Source organism: Saimiri boliviensis, chromosome X (assembly GCF_048565385.1).
Source record: "Saimiri boliviensis isolate mSaiBol1 chromosome X, mSaiBol1.pri, whole genome shotgun sequence".
Taxonomy (NCBI): Eukaryota; Metazoa; Chordata; class Mammalia; order Primates; family Cebidae; genus Saimiri; species Saimiri boliviensis.
Window position 1 is genome coordinate 123,007,831 of NC_133470.1, and position 22,465 is coordinate 123,030,295.

The following is a 22,465-nucleotide window of genomic DNA, read 5'->3' on the forward strand; positions in this document are numbered from 1 at the left end:
TGAAAAGAAGAGGAAAAGCCAATCCTCCTAGGAATAGGGAACTGAACTGAGGAGGAGACATGGGAGGGAGGGAGAAGGTGCTTAGAGTTACCTCCTTGGGGAAGAGTAGGATTAACCCAATCAGCCCAAGGTTGAGAAAAGTATGCATAAGCAGCTGAGCTTTGGGACTAGAAGGAAACTGACTTTGCAGCTTAACTCAGGGCAACTGCTGCACGAGGCTGAAAAGGGACTACAATAAGGCTCAGGTGTGTAGGATGCAGCCTGGTTTGTTACATTGCGTTAAGATCTCTAGCTAAATTTTCAACTATAGTCTCTGCCCAAATTCCCAGCTCCTTTCATAGTTTCAGGGAAACATGAAGGGACAGAATCTTCACGAACCTAGTTAACCAGTGAGCATTTTCATTAATATCTTTTTAATACACATACAAAAAAGGAGAAGGAACTTCCCTTAATCTATAGTGGCAGAGGGCACAGTTCAAGCTAACTGCCAAAGCAATTGCCTGAATATTTAAGATATAGGGTTGAAGTAATGTTCTCATTTAATTCTAGATAATATTCTCTGCCAGGATCACAAAAACTAAATCTTAGTAGCCATGCTGGTGAACCCTTATACAGTTCTTGACTAATGCCTCCGAAGTATTATATGGCACCAATAAAAAGGAAAAATGCAAAGAAAATGTGTTTCTTTAAAAATGTAAATAATTTAAATGGAAGCAGCCTGAAAATATCCACAAACTTTCTAATAGACTACATTTAAAATATTATGGTACAGTATGAGATGAGTTGGACAATGAGAAATGTGTTTCAATGTTTTACTAGGGTACTTCTCCAAAAACATTACTCTGGATTATTCAAAAACCAAAGAAAATATTAAGTGCCAAAGGCAGGCCCAATCACTTGTATTATTTGTTTCCATTATCTATACTATCTAGTGTCTTTCATTTTTATTAAAATGCAAAAATCCAATTCCTTACTTTTTTTTTTTAAGTATTAAAAAAATAGGTCAAAAGCTGGCTTTGCAGAAGGCACACATTAAGCTGCTTCAAAAAAAAAATTTTTTTTTTTGTATCTGTGGAGCCAGTAGTAATCATGACTGCCCCTTCTAGGAAAAGCAGCAATATTTTATAATTTAGGAATTAAATAATGGTTGACATGGCATCTTGACTTCCTTAGCCAATTTGAAATTACTGTAACTAATTTCTTTTTTTTTTTTTTAAAAAAAAAGGTCTCATTCTGTCACCCAGGCTGAAGTATAAGTGCAGTGGTGTGAACACAGCTGACTGCAGCCTCAACCTCTTCGGATCAAACAATCCTCCCTTCTCAGCCTCCCAAGTAGCTAGAAATAGAGGTGCACACCACCACACCCGGATGATTTTTGTATTTTCTGTAAAGACAGGGTCTTGCCACATTGTCCAGCTGGTCTCAAATTCCTGAGTTAAAGCTATCCTCCCATCTTAGCTTCTCAAAGTGCTGGGATTACAGGCATGAGCCACCATGTCCAGCCACTAATTTCTTTTTTAAAAAAACCTTAGAAAAGTGATGCCTTTCACAAAAGTTCTGAAACATACTGTTTGGGAAGAGGGATTACCACCTTTCATTATGCCCTCTAATTCCATGAGAAAAACTAATTAAAGGTTACAATTTAAAAATGTTTGTTTCCAGTATATTGTACCTGTAAAGAAAAACACAAATGCTTCACATCTACAGCTTTTTAAATGAAAATTAAGTATGGTATAAAAAACAATGCAATCTAAATGCTTCATTTTGAGGAAGGGAATGGGGGAAGGGAAAATCAGGAGAGGGAGGGAGAGAATCAGAAAAGTAATAGGAGAAAACTGAAAAAAAAAAAAACAAACAGGGACAGGAAGACAAAAAGATATAGAGCAAAAGAAAAGTAATACACAGGGTAGCACACAGAAGTAGACCCACACAAATATGGTCAATTGATTTCTGACAAAGGTGCAAGATCATTTCAGTAGAGAAAAGATAGCATTTTAATCAAATGGTGCCAGAACAATTGACCATCCACATGCAAAAAAAGATCCCCAACCTATACCTCACACCAGGTACTATAATTAACTCAAAGGGGAACACAGATACAAATGTAAAACAAAACTTCAATATTTTTAAAAAGAAAACATAGGAGAAATCTTTAAGATCCAAAGTTGGGCAATGAGCTCTCTGATACATCATAAAAGAAAGAGAATTGACTAACTGGATTTTATCAAAACTAAAAACTTTTGCTCTGTAAATGACATTGTTAGAAGAATGAAATACAAGCCATAGACTGGGAGAAGATATTTTTACATCACATATCTAACCAGAAAAAACTTTGTAACAAAATATATAAAGAACTCTGAAAAGACAACAATAAAAAAAAATCCGATTTCTTACATTGACAAAATATTTGTATACACATTTCATTAAAGATATAACAATGGCTAATGAGCACAGAAAAGATATTCAAAATCACTGATCTCTAGGAAAATAAAAATTAGAACCACAATAAGACATCATTACAAACCCACCAGAATAGCTATAATAAATAATACAGACAATAACTAGCATTAGCAAAGATTGGAGAAACTGGTCCTAAGCTGCTGGATGCAAAAACTGTATGATTCCAAAAGTAATATGATTCCATTTACAAGAAATATGCCAAAAGGGCAAATCTAGATACAGAAAGCAGATTAGCGACTGCCCAGGGCTGGAGTGGGAATAGCCACTGACTACAAATAAACACAAAGAATCTCTTTGGAGTAATAAAAATCTTCTAAAACCATTTTGTGGTGATATGTGCATAATTCTGTATATTCACTAAAAATTAAATTGTACTCTTAAAACTGATAAATTTAACAGCTTTCAGATGTGTCTCATACCATATAATTTTCCCACTTAAAGTAGACAATTGGATTTTTTTTTGTATATTCAGAGTTGTGCATCCTGAACCATACATAATCAACTTTAGAACATTCTCTTTACTCCCAAATCGACATCCTGCATCCTGTAGCTGTCAACTTCTAATCCCCTTATCCCCACCAACCCCAGACAACCACTAATCTACTTCCTGAATCTGGAGATTTCCCTATTCTGAATATTTCAAATAAGTGGGATCTTAAAATATGTGGTCTCGTGTGACTCACTTCTTTTACTTAGCATAAGGTTTTCAAAGTCCACTCATGTTGTAGCATGGTGCATCACTACATATTTCAATCCACTGTATAAACCAAAATTTGTTTATCCATTCATTAGTTGATAGAAATTTGGGTTGTTTCCACTTTGGGGCTATTATAAATAATATTTCCATAAATATTCACATATAAGTTTTTGTTTGGACATAAGTTTTCAATTTTCTTAGGTATACACCTAGGAGTGGAGTTACTAGATCATAGGATAACTCTAGGCTTAACCATGTGAGAAGCTGTCAAACTGTTACTCACAGCAACTGTACCGTTTTACATTCTTACCAATAGTGTATGAGGGTTCCATTTTCTCTACACCTTATCAATACTTGTTATTTTCCATCTTCTGATTACAGTCATCCTAGTGGGTGTGAAGTGGTAGCTCACTGTGGTTTTGATTTTCATTTCCCCAGTGGCTAACGATATTAAGCATCTTTTCATCTGCTTATTGTCCATTTGTCTATCTTTAATGGGATACCATGACATACATCTTAGAATAACTAAAATAATTTTCTTTAACCTGATAATACCAAGTGTTGAAAAGGATGCAGAACAACTGGAACTATCATATGTTGCTAGTGGGAACGTAAAGTAGTGCAACCACTGTGGAAAACAGGTTTAGCTGTTTCTTACAAAATTAAACAGAATTACCATATGATCAAGCAATCCACTTCTAGATATCCACACAAGAGAAATGGTAACACAAAAACCTCTATGTAAGTGTTTATAGTAGCTTCATCATAAGCTCTGAAAACTGGAAACAATCTAAACATTTTTCAGCTGGACAAAAACTGTGGTACATTCAAACAATAGAACACTTCCCAGGAATAGAAAATTTAAAAATATTGATACATAAAAAAACATGTATCTCAAATGTGTCTGAGAAGTGACAAAAGACAAGGTTCAAAAGGCCACACACTGTATGCCTGCATTTATATGACATACTGAAAAAGGCCAAACCATAGGAAGGGAAAACAGATTAGTTTTTGCCATAAGATAGGGTTGAAGAGAAGGATTGACTACAAAGAGGAAGGATAAATGAGGGCAGTGGAATTGTTCTGTATCTCAACTGTGGCAATGGTTACATGATTATGTATTTGTCAAAACTATAGAACTATATAAGAAAACGGCTAATTTTACTGTATTTAAATTTAACAGTAAATAAAACAAAAAGGAGAAGAAATATAACAGAGTTGAAGAGCTCAAAGAAGAGTCAACAAGATTGGAAAGAAAAAAATAAGAAAATTAGATTATCACTCTCGGAAAGCTAACATCTAACCAACAGGAAGCCCAAACTGAGATGGAGAAAGCAGAGGGTAAGAAATGAAGATGATGATGATGATGACTATGACAACAATATAAAAAAGTTCTAGCACTGTAGAACATGAGTATCCATATTGAGATTGAAAGGGCCCATGAAGTAGCCACAACAATAAAAGCAAAAAAGATCATTAGCCCTATAACAATAAAGTTTCCGAAGTCAGTGGATAAAGAGAAGATCCTAAAGCTTTCAGAGAAGAAAAGCAGTTTATACAGAAAAGATCATAAATAAGAACACCAATATACTTCTCAAAAGAAAAACTAGCATTCAGAAAACAATGAAGCTCCAGATTAGAAAGGAAGTTATTTCCAACCTTTATTTCTATACCAAGCTATCAGATGGAAGAGTAAAACAAGGTGTTTTCAGAAAAAAAAAAAAAAAAAAAAAAAAAAAATTCAAAAATATAGCCACCCTTTCTCAGAATGCTACTGAAGATATATGAAACCAAAATAATTTTTTTGTAAAGTCGAGGGATGAAAGGGAGCAATCTTGGAAATAGGAGATTCAACACAAGAGAAAAGGAAAGAGAAATTACAGAATAAGGATGAAGGGAAAATCGCGGAAAGACAGACACTCAGTAGGAAGAGCCTACCACCCAAGAAAAGCCCAGGTCCAGATGGGTTCACAGCCGAATTCTACCAGACATACAAAGAGGAGCTGGGACCATTCGTTCTGAAACTATTCCAGATAATCCAAAAAGAGGGAATCCTTCCCAAATCATTTTATGAGACAAACATCATCCTGATACCAAAACCCGGCAGAGACTCAACAAGAAAACTTCAGGACAATATCCATGATGAACATAGATGCAAAAATCTTCAATAAAATACTGACAAACTGATTGCAACAGCACATCAAAAAGCTTATCCACCATGATCAAGTAGGATTCATCCTGGGGATGCAAGGCTGGTTCAACATACACAAGCCCATAAACGTAATTCACCACATAAACAGAACCAAAGACAAAAACCACATGATTATCTCAATTGATGCAGAGAAGGCCTTTGACAAAATTCAACAACCCTTTATGCTAAAAACCCGCAATAAACTAGGTACTGACGGAATGTATCTCAAAACAATAAAAGCTATTTACGACAAACCAACAGCCAATATCATACTGAATGGGCAAAAACTAGAAGCATTCCCTTTGAAATCTGGAACTAGACAAGGATGCCCTCTCTCACCACTCCTACTCAATATAGTACTGGAAGTTCTAGCCAGAGCAATCAGGCAAGAAAAAGAAATAAAGGGTATTCAAATAGGAAAGGAGAAAATCAAATTGTCTCTATTTGCAGATTATATGATTGTGTATCTAGAAGACCCCATCGTCTCAGCCCAAAATCTCCTGAAACTGATAAACAACTTCAGTAAAGTCTCAGGATACAAAATCAACGTGCAAAAATCACAAGCATTCCTATACACCAGTAACAGACTTAAAGAGAGCCAAATCAAGAACGAACTGCCATTCACAATTGCTACAAAGAGAATAAAATACCTAGGAATACAACTAACAAGGAACATAAAGGACCTCTTCAAGGAGAACTACACCATTGCTCAATGAAATAAGAGAGGACACAGATGGAGAAACATTCCATGTTCATGGTTAGGAAGAATCAACATCGTAAAAATGGCCATCCTGCCCAAAGTAATTTACAGATTCAATGCTATTCCCATCAAGCTACCAATGACCTTCTTCACAGAACTGGAAAAAAACACCTTAAACTTCATATGGATCCAAAAGAGAGCCCGCATAGCCAATTCAATTCTAAGCAAAAAGAACAAAGCAGGAGGCATCACACTACCGGACTTCAAAGTATACTACAAGGCTACAGTAATCAAAACAGCATGGTACTGGTACCAAAACAGAGATATAGACCAATGGAACAGAACAGAGGCCTTGGAGGAAACACAACATATCTACAACCATCCGATCTTTGACAAACCTGAAAAAAAAACAAGCAATGGGGAAAGGATTCCCTGTTTAATAAATGGTGTTGGGAAAACTGGCTAGCCATGTGTAGAAAGCAGAAACTGGACCCCTTCCTGACACCTTACACTAAAATTAACTCCAGATGGATTAAAGACTTAAACATAAGACCTAACACCATAAAAACCCTAGAAGAAAATCTAGGCAAAACCATTCAGGACATAGGCGTAGGCAAGGACTTCATGACCAAAACGCCAAAAGCAATGGCAACAAAAGCCAAAATAGACAAATGGGACCTAACCAAACTCCACAGTTTCTGCACAGCAAAAGAAACAGTAATTAGAGTGAATCGGCAACCAAGAGAATGGGAAAAAATTTTTGCAGTCTACCCATCTGACAAGGGGCTGATATCCAGAATTTACAAAGAACTAAAATAGATCTACAAGAGATAAACAAACATGCCCATTCAAAAGTGAGTGAAAGATATGAACAGACACTTTACAAAAGAAGACATACAGGAGGCCAACAAACATATGAAAAAATGCTCAACATCACTGGTCATTAGAGAAATGCAAATCAAAACTACATTGAGATACCATCTCACACCAGTTAGAATGGCGATCATTAAAAAATCTGGAGACAACAGATGCTGGAGAGGATGTGGAGAAATGGGAACAGTTTTACACTGTTGGTGGGAGTGTCAATTAGTTCAACCATTGTGGAAGACAGTGTGGTGATTCCTTAAGGACCTAGAAATAGAAATCCCATTTGACCCAGCAATCCCATTACTGGGTATATATCCAAAGGATTATAAATCATTCTACTACAAGGACACACACACAAACGTTCATAGCAGCACTGTTTACAATAGCAAAGACCTGGAACCAACGCAAATGCCCATCGACGATAGACTGGACAGGGAAAATGTGGTACATATACACCATGGAATATTACATAGCCATCAAAAACAATGAGTTCATATCCTCTGTAGGGGACATGGATGAACCTGGAAACCATCATTCTCAGCAAACTGACACAAGAGCAGAAAATCAAACACCGCATATTCTCACTCATAGGCGGGTGTTTAACAATGAGAACACATGGACACAGGGAGGGGAGCACTACACACTGGGGTCCGTTGGGGGGAAATGGGGGAGGGATGGGGGGTGGGGAGGTGGGATGAGATAGCATGGGGAGAAATGACAGATATAGGTAAGGGGAAGGAAGGCAGCAAATCACACTGCCATGTGTGTACCTATGCAACAATCTTGCATGTTCTTCACATGTACCCCAAAACCTAAAATGCAATAAAAAAAAAGAAACATTTCAGAAAATAGAACAGAAAACTCCATTGTGTATATCTCAAAAATGTAGTAAAAGTTTAGATAACTTGATGTGTTTGAACATAATAAGGAGAGATGTACACTTCTGTTGGAAAGTGTGGAGATGTTTCTATCAAAAACTGGGAAAATGACAAAATAATGAGATAAAACAAAATTTAATGGGAAAGGAAATAAAATCATTGAACACTACATGGCTCAGATGTAAATAATACTGTACTTAAGCAGTCATAATAATGTCAACATTGAAAATGAATCTCACAGAATGGATAACTACATTAGGAGGATGGGAAGGAAAATGGGGGAGAAGAAGGAGAAAGTCTCCTCTTTGGGACTTCATTACCCCTCTTTCAACAGTGGATAACCTAGATAGAAAATCAATAAGGAAACATTAGACTTGAATTACACTTTACACCAAATGGACCTAACAGACATATACAGAATATCCCATCCAACAGGAACAGAATACTACACATGGATCATTCTCCAGGATAGAACATATGTTAGGTTAAAAAACAAGCCTTAACAAATTTAAGGGAACTGAAATCGTATGAAGTATCTTTTCAGATAACAATTGCATGGAACTAGAAATGAGTAACAGTAAGAATCTTGAAAAATACACAAATATGTAGAAATTAGAAAAAAAATGCTTCTGAACAAGCCAATGTGTCACAGAAGAAATCAAAAAGTAAATTTAAAACAAAACAAAAACAAAAACAAAAACAAAAAACTTGAGACAAATGAAAATGGAAACAACAAAACGTACAGGATGCAGCAAAAACAGTTCTAAGAGGGAAAATTACAGTGGTAAATGCCTACACTAAAAAAGAAGAAAGATCTCAAATAGTCTAACATTACACTTCAAGAAACTAGAAGAACAGCCTGAAATTAGCAGAAGGAAGAAAACAAAGATCAGAGCATAAATAGACTACAAATAGAAAAATAATAGACAAAACTAAGAGTTAATCTTAAAAAGATAAACAGAATTGACCTACTCTTAGCTAGACTAACTAGGAGAACAACAGAGAAAACGCAAATAAATCAGAAATGAAACAGGAGACATTACAACTGATATCACAGAAATACAAAGAATTACAAGAAACTACTTTGAATAATCATACGCCAACAAACTGGATAGTCTAGAAGAAATGGGTAAGTTCCTAGACACATACAACCTACCAAGACTAAATCATGAACAAACAGAAAATCTGAAAAGACCAATAAGGAAGGAGATTGAAACAGTAATAAAAGTCTCCCACCAAAGAAAAAGTCAAGAACTGATGTCTTCACTGCTGAATTCTATCAAACATTTAAAGAAGAACTAATACCAATCCATCTTAAGTTCTCAAAAAAGAAATATTTCTAAACTCATTTTACAAGGCCAGTATTACCCTGATACCAAAGCCAGATAAGGACACTACAAAAATAGAAATTTACAGACCAATATCCCTGATAAAATAAATGCAAAAGTCCTCAACAAAACCCTAGCAAGTCAAATTCAACAATACATTAAAAGGCTCATTCCCCGTGATCGAGTGGGATTTATCCCTGGGCTGCAAGGATGGTTCAATATGCATAAATCAATAAATGTGATACATCACATTAACAGAATGATGAATAAAAATCATGATCATTTAAATAGATGCAGAGAAAGCATGTAACAAGATTCAACACCACTTTATGATGAAAAAAAAAAAGAAACCTCTCAACAGATTAGGTATACGGGAACTGTATCTCAGTACCATAAATGCCACATATCAAAAATCCATAGCTATGACCATTTTCAAGGGTGAAAAATCAAAAGCTTTTCCTCTGAGATGAGTGACAAGACAAGGATACTCCCTCCCACCACTTCTGTTCAATATACAAATTGTAGCCAGAGCAACTAGGCAAGAGAAAGAAAATGCATCCTACTAGAAAAAGAAGTTATCTTTATTTGCTGATAACATGCTCTTATATATAGAAAAACCTAAAGACTACACCAAAAAATGGTTAGAACTGATAAAAAAAAAAATTGAGTAAAGCTAATACAAAATCAACATACAAAAATTCAGTAGTGTTTCTATATATTAAATTATCCAAAGAGAAAATTAAGACAATCCCATTTACAACAGCAGCAACAACAACAACAAAATATTTAGGTATAAATGTAACCAATGAAGTAAACTGACATACTGAAAACTATAATAAATACTCATGAAAAAAAAACAGAAAAAAAGCCCCACAAACAAACAGAACAATATCCCATGTTTATAGATTGGACATTGTGAAAATGTCCACACTACCAAAGTGATCGACGGATTCAATGCAATCTCCATCAAAATTCAATGACATTTTTGCAGAAATAGGAAAAGCTATCCTTAAATTTATATATAACCATGGAAGACCCCCAAAAAGACAAAATAATCTGCAGTAAAAAGAACACAGCTGGCAGCATCTCACTCCCTGGTTTCAAATCATATATAAAGTGAGTGTAATCAAAACAGTATTATACTGGTATAAAAACCAGCATATGGAACAAAGGAGCAGGATAGAAAGCCCAGAAAGAAACCTACATATTCATGGTCAATCAATTTTCAACAAAGTTGTCAAGAATGCACAATGGGGAAAGGACAGTCTCGTCAATAAATGGTGTTGGGAAAACTGTCTATCCACATGCAGAAGAATGAAATTGGATCCTTATCTTATACCATATTAAAAAATTAACTCAAAATGGATTAAAAACTTAAATATAAAACCTGAAACTGCAAAACTATTAGAACACAGAGAAAAAGCTCCACACTTCTTTGGGCAATGATTCTTTGAATATGACCCTGAAAGCACAGGTAACAAAAGCAAAAATAGACAAATGGAATGGCACCAAACTAAAAAGCTACTGCACAGCACAGGAAACTATTAACAAAGTGAAGATACAACCCACAGAAATTGAGAAAATATCTGCAAACTATACACCTGATAAAAGGTTAATATCCAAAATATGTAAGGAAATCAAATAACTTAAAAGCCAAAAAAGTAACCTATAAGGAAATCAAACAACTCAACAAGCAAGAAAACAACCAAATTAAAAAATGGGCAAAGGAACTAAATGAACATTTCTCAAAAGAAGACATAAAAATGGCAAACAAGTACATGAAAAAATGCTCAGCATCACTAATCATTAGAGAAATGCAAATCAAAACAATGAGATTATCACCTTACAACTGTTAAAATGGCTTTTATTATAAAAGATAAAAAAGATAACAAGCATTGGCAAGGCTGCAGAGAAAAGGGAACTATTGTACATTGTTGGTGGGAATGTAAATTAGTACAGCCATTATAGAAAACAATATGGAAGATCCTCAAAAAATTAAATAGAACTACCATATGATCTGGTAATTCCACTTCTGAGTATATAACCAAAGGAAATAAAATCACGATGTCAGAGGATACCTGCACTCCCATGTTCATTGCAGAATTATTCCCAGTACCCAAGATAGGAAAACCACCTAAGTGTCCATCAGGGATGAGTGGCTAAAGAAAATGTGGTACATATATAAAACGGAATACTATTCAGCATTTAGAAAAAGGAAACTCTTTCATTTGTGACAACATAGATGAACCTAGAAGACATTACATGCTAAGTGAAATAAGCCAGGCACAGTGACAAAGAGGGTGTGATTTACATGCAGAATCTAAATAAGTTGAACTCCTCGAAGTAGAGAGTTAGAATGATGGTTACTAGAAGCTAGGGGTGAGTAGGAAAAGAGAAAATGGGGAGTTGTTCATCAAACGGTACAAAGCGTCAGATAGACAGAAGGCGTAAGTTCTGCGATCTTTTGTACAGCAGAATTTCAACAGGCAATAATAATATATTGTGTTTTTCAAAATAACTAAGAATTTCAAATGTCTTGCCATAAAAAAGATAGATAAGTGAGGTGATGAATATATTAGCTTGACATAATCATTCCACATTGTACACAAACAGCAAAACATCACACACATTGTACCCTATAAATGTATACACAATTGTGACTTGTAAATTAAAAATATTAATTTCTGAAAGTCTCCTCTTCCGTGTAGGAAGCCTAAAATGATACTCAAATTTAAAAAAATAAAACCAATTTGAACATATTATTTATAAAACATAAAGTAATATGGTCACCAATAAGAAACAGGATCAGAGATGAGGAGTAGTAGGACATACAACTGCTGTTTCTTGTTGGAAGCCTTGTAGAATTAACATTTTTAAGTATTCACAAGTATTGCCTTAATTTTAAAAAATAAATGTAAACATTTTATTGTTAGTGAGCAAGAAATAATAGCATCACAAACTGGGAAAACAAGTAATTGGAATCTTACAGCTCCAAGGAACCTTTTATTTTACAGATGAAGAAACAGCTCTGAAACAAAGTTTTAAGACTTAGACCTAAGTTTTCACATCCAATCAGTAACAGTACTGAAACTAAAACTATACAAAATCTCCCAATGTTTGCACAATTACCATAAACAGCAATCACATACCAGAGCAGGAAAGACATGAACAAAGGCTCAAAAGTGGTAAAGCTGAGGTTCCATTCTACAGATGAGTACAATACGTTATTTTAAAGAGATCTATGGGTCAATGCTAGACTTTGTCTTGCATATAAAAAAAAGACACTTCAAGGTGTTTAATACTGTCCTTTGAAATATCCAATTGGCTTTCTCCACAGCAAACTACTTCAGTCCTGTAAACCTCCAGAACAGTGGTTTTAAAGTGGAGGGCTTGTTAAAAGATTGCCTCTTGCCCATAGATTCTGAGGCAGGTCTAAGATGAATCCTAAGAACACGCATTTCTAACAAGTTCCCAGGTGGTGATGATGCTGGTCCAGGGAACACACTTTGAAAACCACTGGTCTAGAATAATGTGTTCCACAAGTTATTAGTAAGTTTTCCTAAAAAGAGAATTTCAAGGCCAAAATTTCAGCAAACTTTGCATACTATAATCCTATCCCTGTGATTCACAGTGCCCATTAGCAACATTAAAGGTCCTAAGGAATGCTTACAGTTAATGCTTCATATTTTTTACCTAGCCTTTACCAAACATCTTTTTCCCTCCATAGATCACTTATTAATGTTTCAAAGTTTGAGAAACTCTGCTCAGAAATTTTTCTGTGACTTAAACCTATGGTTGTCAGAATAATACATAAGATACTGTATGTTCAGTGTTTAGCATATTCGTGCTTCAATATGGATTGCTGTTAGCTGCTATCTGACAAAATATTCACCAAGTAATTATTCTCTGGTTAAAAAAAAAAAAAAAAGTTAAGGACCAGAGCAATTTCACTTAAATTCTACTGGAACTCAAGCCAAAGTTCTAATATGGGTCCATATCCTGTTGCCCCAACCCTAATGGAATTATTACCTTTGACATCCAAGAATAATGGGAAAAAAAATTGTTTTAAAAAAGATGTTTTAGGCATTGTACCTCTAGGTACAGATTAAAATAAAACAAATTGAAAAAAAGTAAAGTAATTACATATTTTATCTGTCATGAAATTGATGGGCTTCAATTTTATAATTACTACTTTTTATACTGAAATTTAGGTAGAAAATGTAATTTGTCCTTTTAATTGCTATATTTATTTCTTCACTGATCAAATGAGGAAACTGTAATGTGACATATAAACATTAATTCTTTTAATTCTAAAGTAACACTCCACGTTTCAACCAAATAAATGAGGTATATGTCTGGAATTATTTTTTTAAAGCATACATTACCTGTGACTTACAAGGTATAGTTGTACATGACAAAATGCTATGAGTTATTACTTTAGTTTCTGAGAGGCAATATATCATGAAAAGAACATTATGAACTTGGCTATACCACTTTATTCTAAGTCTGTTTCCTCATCTGTGAAATAAAGTAGATGGGCTGCACAATCCCGAAGTACTCTTCCAAGTCTAGGGAATTACTCTGTGATTCAATACTGGATAACAGACTTTAGGTGGTAAAATTTGTAATCAATATTAAAATATTGATAACACCTTCCTTTAAGTGCTCAAATTTGTGATCAATATTAAAAATAGCTTTTGGGGTGTTAGACTATTATCTTGGCAAAAAGTGGAGATGACTGGCCCACATAAAAATAAATAAATCTGACATTACCACATAAACAGACCTAGATTTTTAAAGATAACAAACCCATGTATTAACATGTAATAACTTGTAACAGAACCTACTGAAAGGGCAATTAATATTTTAAAAATTAGCCCTAAATAACTTCAATTATTTTTAGTACCAAATAACATGAAGCCAATTAAGGGAAATAACTCTACAGAACCTCTTTTTAGGGCCTTTCATTATTGAAAATATAATGGTAATGTTTTTTAAAAATGTATTTTAATAGCACCCTGAAACTAGAGCCTGTCAACTTTTCATGGTGAATATTCAAGTAGAATTAGCAAAGCAAGATTTATGAAGGAAGGGAATACAATGGTTTTAAAACAAAACGTGGCCTGGCAGCCCTGTTCAACCTCCTCCTTAAGTTTTAGGAAGGAGAAAATAAAGGTAAGATAAAGAATGGATTTCTCAAAGCAGTGATCCTTGTTTGGAAATGCAAAACAAAGTAAATATTATCAAGAACCTCTTGCTTTCATTTTCTTCTCTTCCCCATTTCTACCTGATAGCATAACAATACAGATTTCTTTAAAAAAAAAAAAAAAAAAAAAGGAATCTACTAATTTGCTTTAAAATATATCACACTGGCACAGAAATACTGAGGGTTGTTTTCTGACTTAAGATACCTACAGTGTTTGATCAGTCTAGAGATAGGGATTAAGGGAAGGAAGGAAAAAAAACAGAACATTTTGAAGCACTGGAAAGACCCATTCACTTAAACTTCTAAATAAACTTAAACTATCTAACTATAACCCCAATTAGAAACTGAGTATGTGTTTAAATACAAAATTCAATGAAAAATCTGTCTTCCATATCATTTAGGACTATATTCTGTGAATTCTAGGAATACATCTCTTACTCCTGTTTCTTAAAACAAAAATTAACCAAGAGAAAATGTAGTATTTCAACAGCATTTTTAATTTTTAAAACATGCCACAGAACTAGGTTTATGTCTTAGACATCACCTACGGAGAAGTTAGTTTTATTAATTCACAAGCAGGAAAACTGAGATCCAGAAAACTACTAATTTAGGCTAAGGATTTAAGAATGTTTTTCACTACTAAATTTTGGGAATGTATTATCCACTCACTTCACACTGGCAGTGGAGAAACGACCAGCATGTAATGCTGCAGAAAAGGAGAAATGAACAATTAAAAAGAGGTACTACTGGCCCCCTCACAGACATCATTTCTACAGTGACTATCAGGGTCCTGCAAACAAGTACTTCAGAAGCACACTTAACTGTGATTAAATACAATATTGTACTGCCTTACTGGATTTCTTCACCAGTCTATTGTAGGATATTCTAAAGTAATTAGTACAAATAAAAAATTCCATTTAGTTCTTATTATCTATTAGGAAAAACACTACACAAGATATTATGGGTTACAGATACTGACTTAATAGTATAAGAATATTAAGGTTAGTTTCAAAAATGTGTTGTCTGGTATGCTTTAAACTTAACGAAAAAAGTCTTGAATTTGTGTTACATTATAAAAAACTGGTAATTACTAAATTTAAATGTAATTAATCAAAAGAGTTTAATTATAAATGAGTCTAGGAGTACGCATCAAAATAGCAACGAACAATGACCAAGAAATGAAGTCACTGAAGTTGGCCTCAACCTAGGGATTTTTAACCTGGGGTCACAAGGTGCTTCCAAACTTCCTGAAAGTCAGTGCAAAATCACGTATACGTAAAGAAGAAAAGCAATAGTTTTAAATTAAAGAGTTCCATGGCTGAAAGAAGCTTAAGAACCACTGCCTCAGAGAACAGGACTGCAGCCATCAAAATATAATCATGTTCAAAGCTACGATATTACTATCAAAATAAGTAATTTTGGCCAGGATGTGGTAAAAAAATTTATAAGACAATAAAGATATAGAAATGCCAACATAGATGGTATATAATGGTATTAAAAGCCTGTCAAAATATTTTTCAAGAATCAATATCAACAATAAGAAGCATGTATTCTGTACAGGCACAGTGCCTCATGCCTGTAATCCCAGCACTTTGGAAGGCCGAGGCAGGTAGATCACTTGAGGCCAGAAGTTCAAGACCAGCCTGGCCAACATGGCGAAACCCCGTCTCTGCTAAAAATTCAAAAGTTAGCCAGATGTGGTGGTGGATACCTGTAATCCTAGCTACTCAGGAGGCTGAATCACTTGAACCTGGGAAGCCAAGGTTGCAGTGAGCCACACTCCACTGCACTCCAGCCTAGGCAACAGAGCGAGACTTCAAAAAAAAAAAAAAAAAAAAAAGGCCACATGTATTCTACATTCCTGTTTGAACCTAGCCAGGTTTGTCTAACCTTTTGTTTACCAAACTACAAAAAAAAAAAAAAAAAAAAAAAAAAAAAAAAAAAAAAATTAAAAGCTATACATATAAGGTTTGTAATAGAGTATTCACGTAGGAAATTAGCCACGTAATAAGTAATTAAATACCACTTGATGGCTGGGTGCTGTGGCTCATGCCTATAATCCCAAGACTTTGGGAGGCTGAGGCAGGCAGATCACTTGAGCCCAGAAGTTCAAGACCAGCCTGGGCAATGTGGCAAAATCTTGTCTCCACAAAAAAACGAGCCAGGCATAGTGGCCCATGCCTGTGGTCCCAGTTATTCCAGAGGCTAAGGTGGGAGGGTCACCTGACCAGGGGAGGCAGAGGAGCCAAGATCTTGCCACTGCACTCCAGCCTGGGTGACAGAGCGAGAGACCCTGTCTCAAAGAAAAAAATCATTTCGTAATATCCTAAACCTTTCTCCATGCAAGCTTTTCTAGAAAACACTATATATACTGCTTTTTATATACCTGACTTTTAACATCATGTTTTACCACAAATCCCTGACAGGTACCATTATTTGACAGACCCTTAAATACCATTAAGATATTACATAGAACTAGCACTGTTATATTTGGGATGCTATTCTTATACATGCTTGATCCTACAAACTTATACAATATGAGGGTTACATCTTCTGATCAAGAGATGTACCAGAAACTTTACTGTCAAGTCAAAATCAGTATGAAATAAATGTGTGCAAGATGAGTGTTTCCTAAAACAATACCTAATCCTAATCAAGATAATCAAAAAAAGAGTACTAAGTTATAGAAATGCATTCATCATTTACGGAAAGCCTACTATGTTTCAGGCAAAGGACTCAAGAATGAGTAAGATATAGTTCCTCCAGAGCAGGAATCATGTCTTGGATACTGCTGATACAAAAGGTAGATTCTCATTATGCATTTATATTAAAAGCCTGAATGATGAATAAATCGGCTTGAGGTACTTAGGAAATAAAGCTGCGAATACCTGGAAACCCATTAAATATAAGGGGTTGGAGACACAGTTAAAGGCTAGAAGAATGACTAAATGGTGATACCATTAATAAAGATAAGCACCTCACAAGAATGAAAAGAAGTATTTTTTCAGTATGGGGCATATTGAGTTTGAGGTGCTTACAGAAATAACAGACAGGGCCAAAGGCAATTGGAAATATCACTTAGGAGCCCATATCAGAGTTGGGAGATACAGATAAAGGAGTCAACAGTAGTAGAAGCTATGGGAATGATGAAAATACCAAGAAAAGATATAAAGCAAAGACCAAAAAGAAACTTTAAAATATAAATATTTAAGGGAAAAAAACGGTCTGTAAATAACTTGCAATGTGGTAACTGGAAGTTTCTCCATATAGATTCTATGAATAGCCATCACTGTGTTTTTTAAGTAGCAAAGCAAAAATTCAAAAAGGTTATACGCCTATGGCTAGCATACAATCTAAATTTCTCAGAAAAATCCTCTGATTTCAGATATTCTGTCCTACTGTCCCCATAATGGATGGAAATGTACTGGAATTCAGTGTTCAAATTACAATTTCCACATCATCTCTTGGACCCTAAAATAGAATCAAACCTTTTCTTACGTCATTTGTAAAATGGACAATTATTGCATAGGATTAAAGATTAAATGAGTACATACGTGTAAAGTACTCTGAATAGTACCTGATACATACTAAGCACGAAGCGTTAACCCAAATTATTTTTAACTTCCCACTCCCCTATAAAAATATGGTATTATGGCTGGGCGCAGTGGTTCACTCCCATAATCCCAGCACTTTGGGAGGCCAAGGCGGGAGGATCACCTGAGGTCAGGAGTTTGAGACCAGCCTGGCAAACATGGTAAAACCCCTTCTCTACTAAAAATACAAAAATTAGCTGGGTGTGGTGGCACATGCCTGTAATCCCAGCTACAAGGGAGGCAGAGGCAGGAGAATCACTTGAACCTGGGAGGTGGAAGTTGCAGTGAGCGAAGATCATGCCATTGCATGCCAGCCTGGGTGACAGAGCAAGACTTGGTCCCCCCTGCAAAAAAATGTTATTACATGTACAGCAGAAAATTGGTCACCACATGGCTATCATGATGACCCTTTCCAAATCTTTCCCAAAAATCGATTTCAAATAATCTGTCCAAAGGTGTCATTTCTCAGACTATATGCAGGGGTTTGGTCATCTCTACAAATTTTACATTACGAACAAATCAGAGGAATTGTTTATATAATAAAGGGCGAAGAAGATTTATATTACTTCTAGTCATTCCAGATTTTAGTCTTAGAAAACTTCCTCAAACTATTAAAGTGGCAAACAACCTTTTTGTACTGTCTTTTGTGCCTATATATGACTTGCCTTTAAAAGAATGCAAAGTAGAGTTTTAAGGTGTCCAAAATCAAATACTTGATGGTATTTGCAGACAGTGACTACTTTTAAATGTTCCAGAACCCTACATCAAATTCTTTGGTTATGCTATCTTATCAAAAAATCCTTCAAGCTTTCTTTCTTCCCAAATTATAAGTATCTAAAATCCTTAATTCCCAAGGTCATCCCATAATATCACCTCTTTTTATCTACTCCTGCCCATAAATGTTCTATTAACTGTCTACCTCTTAATCTATCCATGGTGCAAATTCCCCAATACTAAACTCTCTTTCATTTCCTCATCCCTGAAAATCTCAATACCTCTAATAGGAAACTGCTAAACAAACTTCATTCCGCTTACTAATTGATATCACGAACCTGCAGCTCTGCTATGTAATGAAACCAAACAAATAGAGCAAACATTTCAAATAGAATTTTGATTACCATTCTTTAGGACTAGTAAGATGTAAATGTGGTGATTAATTCAGTATGTTTCCTTATCTGTAAAATTGGCAGTTTAAAAGATTTATTCTTTCAATTATCTACCAACTCCAAAAGTCTATGATTCTGTCTTAAAGTCTTAATTTATTCAATCTACTATCAATCCTGCCCAGAGCATATTCCTGAATTCCAAAAACTCAAGAAATCACAGATTTCTAGATCCTAGGTAAGGTTGTCATATGCCAAAGGAAAACCCAGTTAAATGTGAAATTCCTACTAAATAAACAAACAATTTCTATAAACAAACAAAACCTACCTTGCAAGGGATTAGAGTAACTAAAATGAATACTAGGCAAACAACCATAAAGAAACAAAAGGCTTACAACATATATTATCTATAGTAGAAAGATCAGGAGACTGGAAATCACGGAGCTGCTTCTAGGGGCAGTTCTGCCAAAAGCTACTAGTGTAAGCAAATGGCATAATGTGAATATGATGGGATTGGACTAGATAATCCCAAATCAAAACAATTCTCAAGCCTCCTTTGATTTAAAAATCCAAAATTGATATAAAATTCCACCAAAGTGTAGTCAGAGACATTACTACACAGACAACTGACAACAGTGGCTTTCGTTTCTGCTAAATAGAATAATAGAACCTAGGTTATGCATTATTCTGGGAAAGTAGATACTGGAGGCTTTAGGGGCTGCATAGCCTTTTAGTTGTCTGATATTTGAGTAGACCTTGCATTTCACTTGTTTCTCTTTAATTCTCCATGTCATAAACTATAAAAACTAAGTGATCAACGTAAACTTTACGTCACAATTTTCTCAAATGAGAAAACATATTTACGAGGGCCCAGAAAACACTTAAGATTCTCTCCTTGGATTTGAGTAGGATCTTTCCTAAAACACGAGTATAACATTGATATACAATTATGATTATGGTGCTATAAATTCTCAACCAGATTACTCACTTTTTAGATTATTCTCAGCAAAATTTTAATCCAAGTTGGCTTCCTCCTGCTACCTAGAGCATTTATCAGTCACCACCTTCTACACTAGTAACCATTTATTTTAATATGAGCCTAAATAAAACACAATCAGGAAAATAAGCCTACAAAAACATGATAAAATACATTCCAAGTAAAATGTTTGGAACATTTAGCATTTTGGGATAATATGATGGAATGGAAGGTAGGTCTTTATAGTGAATGTTTTATTTTGATAGAAAAACTATAACTTAACATTCTACTAGAGAGCTATAGATATTTAAGGATAATCTAGTCTATTGTAAAGGTCTTCAGACCATACACTCTAGTCAGAAAGAACTTTATAATGTATTTTTCTCAAGTTATGTCAATTTTAAAACCATGTATTTAAGCCATTATATGTATCAGATCATTTATTGTTCACTTGTAAAACTAATTTTATAAACACATAAATTGTAAATTTCCACTACAGTTAATGTTTCATCACTACTGTGAAAGGGCATCCTTAAAAATCAATAGTAAGTCCTATTGGTTTAAGTCCTTTTTGATTATTCTTCTCAAACCAGTAAAGTTTTGACATTAGCCATGATTATTTTATCACTTTCTATGTGTGTTTTAGAAAAAAATAGTGAACATATCCACTCCACTCTGTTCTTCAGGATAAAAGTAGCTTTTCCAAGTACAACAGATCAACTAACTTGATCATCATTTTTAGGCAATGATTGAACTTTTTATTTCACAGAGCATAATCCATCATTTTTTAAATTTGGCTCCTTAGATTATAAAGCTAAAGATGCTGATTCTCAGTAAAATTTTTAAAAAGTTGTTACTGTTTTATTTTTTATTCTAAGGAACATCAAACTAACTATATTTATAATCATTGTCAAAGTTTTCAAATGTCATTCATTTTCATGATTCTAAATCCACTTGGGATTCTAGGATAAAACCTGTGAATGCTCACTACATACTGAAGATTAGAAAAAAAATCTAGTAAGTTTACTAAACTGCAATTAGGATTTGGACCAAAATGCAAATGTGCACACCATAAAATTTCCTATACGTTCTATAGATGTAGGTAGTTTATTAACTATATTATTCTCTAAATATATATTATGTATTTAATTTGATTTAATCACATTCCATAGGTTGAATTTGGGGGTTGTTTTTAAAAGTGTTGAGAGTTTAGTGTTTATTTTTGTAATCCAACAACTTTATCCAAAAATGCAGAAAATTTTTCTGGCTGGCCAGGAGGATAACATTTCAGTGTTGATAAGTCCATTGACTGTAACAGCCCAGGAAGCGTGCTAAAACAAAAGAAGAAAAATATTAGGTAATATGGGAGAAAATTCCATACTTCATCTGCTGCCCACTTGATGAATGAATCTAACTTCCTAAAATATAGTAGTGCTTCTAAAAACTACACGTGAATTTTTATATATATTATTATAAATATACACAGTAGGATTATTAAAGCAATACAAAGAGTAGTATAAAATGTCAATATAAATTCTCCAGATACCTTATCTCCTATGTCAACTGAAATATCTGAGAAATAGTTCATGAAAAATGTGTTCACATGGCTTTGTAATACTTCTCAGAATGGGCGTATTTAAACTGAAGCATAATGCATTCATGAAAACAGAATTTTAAAACTGAAACCAAAAGTAATAGCTGTCAGACAAGATAATAAGCTGGGGAAACTACTAGACCAGGCATGAAGATTGTGAAATAACTCTGCCAGTAATTTACTATCATAATTCACATATAATTAAACAATACACTACACCACCATGTTTGCTGGAAATAAGGTTTCACACATAAAACTATTACTTCAAAAATTTATTTAAACCAATCACTTAAATTAAAACAAACATACCACCGCCCAGCCTAGGTTTGGGGAAAATAAATGATTTACCTAAAATGAAAATATAACCAATTATAGATTCTTACTGCTTTCATGGGTTTGACTTTCTTGAAATTAATATAAAAAAAAGACATCTAAAATTGTAAAAAATAAAATAATTTGGAGACTTGTACAGTTTCCTTCCTTTTCAGCATGAGTAAACAATCAGGATATGTTTAGGAAATCAACGTTTTCCTTTTAATATACTAACATAAAATCAATGCTGATTTAACATTTACGATGAAAATACTCATCAAAAGTATCTGGAAAAATTGACTTGCATAAACCAGTTAGTAAGGTAAGTTTATTCCTCTTTAATCTAGCTTCTCTCCTGACTCACTAATAATTCAAGACTAGCTTCTGTATTACACAGCCACCCTGACATTCCCTCTTCTCCATCATTACAGTGTTAAGGGCACCAACAATATTACTCCTGAAACAATCAATGAATCTGCCTCCTCTCAATGAGAACAGGAATTTTTGTCTGTTTTGTTCACTGATGCATACCAAGTGCCTAGAATAATGTCTGTCACATA

General features: G+C 34.4%; 1 protein-coding gene across 15 annotated transcripts in view; it reads right to left on the minus strand.

Moving 5' to 3' along the window:
* ALG13 (ALG13 UDP-N-acetylglucosaminyltransferase subunit) overlaps positions 1-22,465 on the minus strand; it is an 85,863-nt gene that overhangs the window by 58,437 nt on the left and 4,961 nt on the right. For 4 of the 15 annotated variants that reach the window (XM_010346338.3, XM_039464073.2, XM_010346342.3 and 1 more), the window contains exon 4: positions 6-21,330. The exons of 9 other annotated variants lie outside the window; for them this stretch is intronic. In XM_010346338.3, the coding sequence (XP_010344640.1) occupies positions 21,238-21,330 (93 nt within the window). In that variant the 3' untranslated portion in view covers positions 6-21,237. Of the gene's footprint in view, positions 1-5; positions 21,331-22,465 lie in introns of those variants that run through there. 2 more of the 15 variants (XR_012515588.1, XM_010346337.3) reach the window with 2 other exon arrangements.